The sequence below is a fragment of the Aythya fuligula genome, chromosome 14, assembly GCF_009819795.1.
Source record: "Aythya fuligula isolate bAytFul2 chromosome 14, bAytFul2.pri, whole genome shotgun sequence".
NCBI classification, from domain to species: Eukaryota; Metazoa; Chordata; class Aves; order Anseriformes; family Anatidae; genus Aythya; species Aythya fuligula.
In genome coordinates this window covers 18,489,302-18,496,634 of record NC_045572.1, presented here as the reverse complement: position 1 = coordinate 18,496,634, position 7,333 = coordinate 18,489,302, and the positions used below count along the sequence as shown (strand labels likewise).

Here is a 7,333-nt window from a genome sequence, read left to right as displayed (position 1 = left end):
CAGGGGTGAGAAGGTAGGTGGGACGTGCGGGAGCAGGAAGCGGTGACAGATAGTGGGTATTTAAAAGATGTTTTAATTACGGGACTTGGAGAGAGGCCCTTTATGGCGATAAATTTTTAATTGTTGCTTTTTTTTTTTAGGAAAAAAAATTCCCAGTGCTCAAAGGCAGTTCCTGGAAGCAACAGCTCTGGTCTGCGCGCACTGTTGACTCTAATCACTTCAACACACAGAAAACGAAAATGCTGTGCTTGTTAGAACCTGCTGGTCAAACTTCAACTTCTTCTGCAGAGGAGAAGTACTTGCTTCCTTCCATCTGCTGCTTTTGCTAGGAAGGAAAATCAGCTTGTTCAGACACCAGGAAGTTCTTCAACATTTGAACAGCTAGCTGTGAATGCAGGAACAGTAACATGCATAAATAATCATACCTAAAAATATCCTGCATGCCAGTCACACGTATAACCCAGCCCTGGAGCGATTCCTCAGTAACATAAGGCTGCCGAAAGTATGCAGATACATGGGATGTGGGCAGAACAAGGCAGCTGTGGCAGCAGATGCACGTGCCTGGCTCTCTCATGCTGTTGTAGTTTTTTTCCTCTCATCAAAACATGTTTTGCTTTTACTGGGAGCTGCCAACTGCCTCTCATGTCTTTGTGCACTGCTCCTGTCAAAGCCGTTTGCAAAGGAGATCAAAACGAGAGCCAAGACCTTTCACAATTCACAGAGCCCCATCACACTCGAATTTAAAGCAGACACCTTTGCAAACTCCAGCACTGACCCTGGGATAGTGTTGGCAGCATGGCAGGGCAAGGCTGAGCCTCAAACACAGCAGCTCTCTGTAGCTGAGGGGTGCAAAGTGCAGTAACAGAAGGCTGTGCAGGTAGGTGGCAGGGAGCCTGAGCTGTCCGTGGCTGCTCTGAGCACAGCAAACCTGGCAGCCCGCAAATCACCGCAGAGGGGCATGTGGATGCTGCCCTGCAGCTTGTTGCTTTGGGAAATGGGCTTCCCTGCAGTCAATTCCTGTGCACTCTGCACCTCCGTATTTGCCTTCCTTTTGTGGGGGCGATGCCCGGAGAACAGCAGACACAGGATGAGAAGCGTTCAGACATCAGCCAGGTCCCCGCTGTCCCTCAGCTCAGCACAGCTCTGCCTGGCTCCAACCTGTGCTGGTGCTGCTGAAACCACGGGAGCTGTAACTGCTGCTGGTGTCTGCGGGACCGACGGGTGTATCACACCGATACGATGCCAGAGGGAAAAGAGGGAAAATCCTTTCACACAGAGCCACAGGTGGGGCAACAGCCTGTAAAAAACCCCGGGCTGTCCAGCATGGTGGGCACACGGAGGAGCCTCTGCTGTCAGCTCTTTGCCCAGCACTGCAGCCACGGAAATACCTCCCTGCCTGCCGGCTAACCACTGCTGATGGAAACACGCTGCACTTTCCATTTATTTAGTCTCTGTGGCCTAAAACTCTTTCCAAGTCCGACCGCAGGATCTGGCAGTGGCCTGTCACACCCACCCTTCCCCAGCCAAGCACGAACCAAGCCAGCAGCTCTCAGCACTCAGGGTGAGATAACATCAGGAGCACTCAGCCTTGCCAGGTCATTTACATTTTTTAAAAGGAAGGAACTGCATGGACTGGGTCCTGGGAAGGCAATTTGTATATTATCCGTTTTTCCTAATGAAAGTGAAGTGCTGCCTAACTGCGAGGAGCTTTGTGTTCCCATAAGGGACCTCTTCACTCTCACCCAGGCTGCACGGTGAGCTCGGGCACAGGTTGAAGGGAGCTGGGGCAGCAAAAAAAGGCCTTTTTGGGACACCACCACCGTCAGGAGCAGCACAAACACAGGTCCAAAAAAGCAGCTCAATACCAGCACGGCGCCTGGGCAGCTCGGAGCCGCTCAGCAGGGATGCGGGGCGGCACCGGGAGCCCCAAAACAGCACCGAGGTGCCCTGAAGGAACTCCCTGTGAAACACTCCCAGGGCAGAGGAATGAGAAGCGAGGCCCCCGTCCTTGTGGCACTGCCCTGGGGCTTGCTGAGGCCGGCCCCAGCCCGGCCCCGGGCGCCCAGCGCCGCCCGCTGAGGCGGGGCGGGCGCTAAGATGGCGGCGTAGCGGCGGGGCCGCCATGAAGCTGATCATCCAGGAGACGTACGCGCAGGCCAGCGAGTGGGCGGCCAAGTACATCCGCAACCGCATCGTGCACTTCGCGCCCGGCCCCGGCCGCTGCTTCACGCTCGGGCTGCCCACAGGTAGGGCTGACGGGCTGTCCGACTGACCGTCCGACTGATGTCTGATTGTCTGTCTGACTGACTGACTGACTGTCTGTGCGTCTGTCCGCCCGCAGGCAGCACGCCGCTAGGATGCTACCAGAAGCTGGTGGAGTACCACAAGAACGGGGACCTGTCCTTCAAGTACGTGAAGACCTTCAACATGGACGAGTACGTGGGTGAGTGGCGCGGGGAGCAGCCCAGCCGCTGCCCCTCTCAAAAACTGCAGCTCCTTCGGGTGGCCAAAGCGCTGGGTTTTTGCTGTTTTGCTCATAATTACCGATCTAACTGTGCTGTCTCAAAGCCTCGTTAATTAGGCGCTGCTGCCAGCCCCTTGGAGCGGTGTGCGTGCCGCTGCCTGCGCTCACAGAGCTCCCCGTAGTTACTGTGCATTCGGAGCATCCCAGCTGCAAAGGGTTTAAGGGAGAAAGGATAAAGCTTGTGTTACCACAGGGAGTTAGTGGGGACAATCTGAAAACCTCTATAAGAAATATTAGAGTATCAGGTGTTGCCTGAGCCTACACACATTAGAGGCTGCTGTGTTTTACCTGGACTTAGGTAGTGACCAAGTATGTATCCATTTTATCGCATTTTAACCTGAGATAATGTGCGTTATTAACTACCACCTTTGTACCTGGATTATTGGGGTCACTTTAGCTGCAAGTCCCATAGAGGGCTGATGCGTTGTTACCCATCAGAGTGACCTTCAGGAACAGATACAGGTGCTTGTGGTGACTGCAGAGGAGTGTTGAATTTTGAAGCTGTGACGAAATAGCCTCTTCAGAAAAAAGAGTGCAGAGAGATTAGTGGAGAAGGCCTAGAGATCCAAAGGTGACAAACGTACAGGCTAATTATTTGCTAACTTCATGCTGGTCAAGCAGTTTTCCTGTGAATGATCATTATCAAGCAGCACCAGGGAGTAGACAGTTCTGCGGATTTGTAACATTGAAGGGGAAAAATATACGCAATAAATTATTTCCCAGGCTTGTACACAGTTTTGAAATTGTTCTTGCTAATATGAACTGGGAGGAAGACTGAATAGGCAGAAGCAGACGAGGCACAGTGCGTGCCTGCTTTTCTGGAACATCCATCACGTGTTAATATGAGGACATGCCTTACAGCAGCTATTGTGACAGACTTAATTTTGTTATTTGGGGAAGTAAAACAACTTCTGAAAGTTGATGAAGTCACAGAGGACAGATGAAGAAAACAGTGCTGTATTACCAGAGCCACCAGAAGGGCATGCAAGTGCATGTATAAGTGTTCTGTGTTACAGGTGATATTAGTCCTGTGCGTGCTCTCTTACCAGGTCTCCCAAGGGATCATCCGGAAAGTTACCACTCCTTCATGTGGAATAACTTCTTTAAGCATATTGACATCTTGGCTGAAAACGTTCACATTTTGGATGGAAATGCGGCTGATCTACAGGCAGAGTGTGACGCATTTGAAGATAAAATCAAAGCAGCTGGAGGAATTGAACTCTTTGTTGGAGGTGAAAACCTGAAGGATTGGCAGGAAGCACTGCCTTTCCTCTATCAGCTGTCTCGTTTATTATCTAGAGAGTTCATTTTTAAGGCAGTTCAGTGTATTTGCAGTGAAAGGCACCTTATACACTGGTTCGCTGAGCGCGCATGTGTGCTGGTAGCCTTGTTTTTTTGATGTCCTGCTCCCCCAATTTAAGTGTTTCAATTCAGTAAATGAATTGTTCAGGGAATGGTTAACAGGAGAACCAGGCAGGGCTAGAATTTTACCAAATGTAAAATATATTACAATAACCGGTGTGAACAGCTAGCTGCTAGAATTAACCAACAGAAGCTGAACACAATTTTTTTTCCCATCCTTTTGCCTTTAGATTCTGCCACTTACTTTTGCTTATTGTAGTCCCAGCACAATTAGGGAAGAATCTCTATTGACTTCAGAAGAGGTTCTTGCTGTCATTCCTACCGGAAGCACATTTGAGTTTGAGCAGAGAAATTGCAAGTGTGTTTCTCAGATCCGTTTCTATTCCTGGGAGTGTTGGATGTCCCTGTAATAACAGTGCTGTTGGTTCTGCTTCTTACAAAAACCGTTTCAGCCAGTGACCCACTTTTCAAACTGTCTCTGTCACAGGTATTGGCCCAGATGGTCACATCGCCTTCAATGAGCCTGGATCGAGTTTGGTGTCCAGGACACGGGTGAAGACGTTGGCTATGGACACTATATTGGCTAATGCCAGATTTTTTGATGGTGACCTCTCTAAAGTCCCCACGATGGCGTTGACAGTCGGAGTAGGCACAGTCATGGATGCCAGAGAGGTTAGGAAAAAAACAGACTTCGTACAATAGCTCTAGAGCAGGGCTTCGTGGATTAGCTCGTCCCCATCCAGTCGTGGAGCTGTAGTGCACCCTGCTGGCGGAGGCCAGCCCGTGCTTGTTTTGCCACAGACAGCCAAACACCCCAGTCCTGCTTTCTTGCATCCTGTATCACCACAGAAAGGCCCTTGATCCGTTTTCTGTTTTTTTCTCTACTAACAATAACATTTGCATAACCCTGCAGTACAGTTGGGATCCACAGGGAGCTAAAAAGGCTTTTGGAGAATGTCTTTGGTTAAGAAGTTCTGCTGGTGAAATTACATAAAGTCAGCCAGTGATCCTTACAGTTATACCACATTGTAAAATCCATAGGGGGTGGCTTTTAACTGTCTATACCTTGATTTATTCTCGTTAAGTCTCAATGTAGAAGTTCCTAACGGGAGCTCAGAGTGTCCAAATCACAAAAATGACCCATCAGTCTATGATTTCATTGACAAAACGTAGCCAGAGCAAACAGGACTTGTGATTCAGTGAAATACATCTGGGGAGAACGATAGACCTTCCCCCTGTTAAGGACTGGGGCAGCTCTCGTAGTTCAGCAGGGTGTGGGTTTGCTCTCTCTCAACAAGTCTTCTAGACCCTAACTGCCATACTCTGTGTCTTGGAGTCCAGGTGATGATTCTCATCACGGGAGCCCACAAAGCCTTTGCTCTGTACAAAGCCATCGAGGAAGGTGTCAACCACATGTGGACAGTGTCTGCTTTCCAGCAGCACCCCAAAACCGTGTTTGTGTGCGATGAAGATGCCACGCTGGAACTCAAAGTTAAGACAGTGAAATACTTCAAAGGTGAGTGTTTGAGCAGGCTAAGCAGCTGCTGTAGTTAGTTTTTTAAGTTGCACAAGTCATGCTTTGTGTTAAATGTTTGTTTGGTCAACTCCCCAAACAGTACATTCCTTAAATATATGCAACAGCTGAAACATCCAGCAATAATAAAAGTGCCAAAGTCAGGCTTAGTTCTGTGGCCGTGGGAGCAAAGGAGCAGCGATTCTACTAATGCTGACTTTCATTAGCATCCAATGAATGAAGATTTTGCTTAATGTCTACTGAAGTCCTCTTTTTACCCACTACATTAGGTTTAATGCTGGTTCATAACAAGCTTGTGGAGCCCTTATACAGCATGAAGGAGACAGAAGCAGAAAGAAGCCAGCCTAAGAAGCCTTACAGCGATTAATCCCTCACTGTTCAGAGTAATGCTGAGCCATCTTTTCAATTGAAAACCAGCTGCAAAGAAAGGGAATTGCTGCAGAAACTCATCTTGTATTTGTTCTTAAAATAGCAAAACGATGATGTATTTGCTTCTCTCCATTAAAAGCATAGATGCCAAACACCTGCCTTAATTAACCAAATGAGGATGTGATCCTGTATACTGTGTTCCACAAACTTTGACCGCTAATGTTCTCTGAAGGTAAAATCAAGGGATAAAGTTGTTTGATCAATGATGCAACTGTAAGCATGTGGACTGAAGGCCTCAAAACTCTAATGGGAAGATGTGAAAATACAATGGGTAATCACTTTGGAACGTAGTCCTTGAAATTCTGATAAATACATTGCGTCGTTCCCCCTCTACAAAACACTCCTAGATTGTAATCATTTAAAATGGGGATGGTTCTTGTTCAGCCTGGAGAAGGTAAGGGATCAGCAGGACTTAGCAGCAGCCTGCTTCATAGCTACAAGGTCATCAACAAGTAGAAACCAGGCACTCTCCGCAGTGCACTGGGGGAAGATGGGAAGAGACAACAGGGCATGCATTGAGACAAGATGTTCGCGTTGGATCTAAGGAAAAACCTTCCCTGGGAGGCCACTCCACAGAGCAGGGCAGGTTATGCAGAGGTGGTGCACTCTGTCCTTCAGAGGTTTTCAAGACCAGACTGGATGCAGCCCTGGCTGAACCCCGCTTTGAGCAGCATGTTGGACGTGAGACCATCACAGCAAGAGGGATGCTTCAAGCAGCACTTACCAGTGCGGTGCCATTAACGCAGGTAATGGTGAGCTCGTGCATCTGTTTGACTTTATTTGTTGCCACAACTCTAAAAGAAGCCTTACATGTTCGGTTTCAGGGTATAATTTTATATGCACTGGTGCTTTATGATCTACAGCAGGGTAGCTCTGTTCACATTAAGCATAAATGGCTTCTGTTTGTGCTGCTCAGCACTCCATCATTTGTGTCAGCGCAGAGCCTGAAGCAGTAAGTTCTCTCTCCCCTCTTCCTGTGCTTTACATTGCTACAAGGAAATGCCAAATGAGCCTCAAAGGAAACATTCTGTTCCCTCTGACCTCAGCCTGTGCTTAATTACAGAAGCCCCACAGAGATGGGAAAGAGCCTGTACTGGCAAGACCCTGCCAATGAAACTTGATTCTTGGTTCTGATATGTTAAGTGCTCTCATGTAATGTAAGATAATTGGGGAAGGATTTGTTTTCTTTATGCAAAAATTCTGTGAGCTGTTAATCTATAACTTTCTACAGTAAATACATTAATTTTTTCTAGCTGACGGGATGTGCTGCTCAGTTTTACTGTGCTAGTGAAAAATGGAACAACTTAGGTGGCTGAATGGATGTGTAATGCCAGCTTTGAACAACAGCAACAAAAGCTTTAAAGCCTAAGAAAGACCTGTTATTTTGAACAAGGTTTTCTGTTACATAAAACCAAGGCTGTATTGAAAGCAGTTTGGGACAGTTAGTGCTGCTCCATACCGTAAGGACAACCTTACAACCTGAC

At 47.9% G+C, this 7,333-nt stretch overlaps 1 protein-coding gene across 1 annotated transcript; it reads left to right on the top strand.

The window, feature by feature from the left end:
- Positions 1-2,075: 2,075 nt before the first annotated feature.
- Positions 2,076-7,106, top strand: GNPDA1 (glucosamine-6-phosphate deaminase 1). Its single transcript, XM_032196942.1, has 6 exons — positions 2,076-2,246; positions 2,342-2,443; positions 3,574-3,756; positions 4,374-4,558; positions 5,228-5,402; positions 5,690-7,106. Exons 1-6 carry the CDS (start codon positions 2,123-2,125, stop codon positions 5,785-5,787), a joined length of 867 nt encoding a protein of 288 aa, XP_032052833.1. The 5' UTR covers positions 2,076-2,122; the 3' UTR covers positions 5,788-7,106.
- Positions 7,107-7,333: the final 227 nt, after the last annotated feature.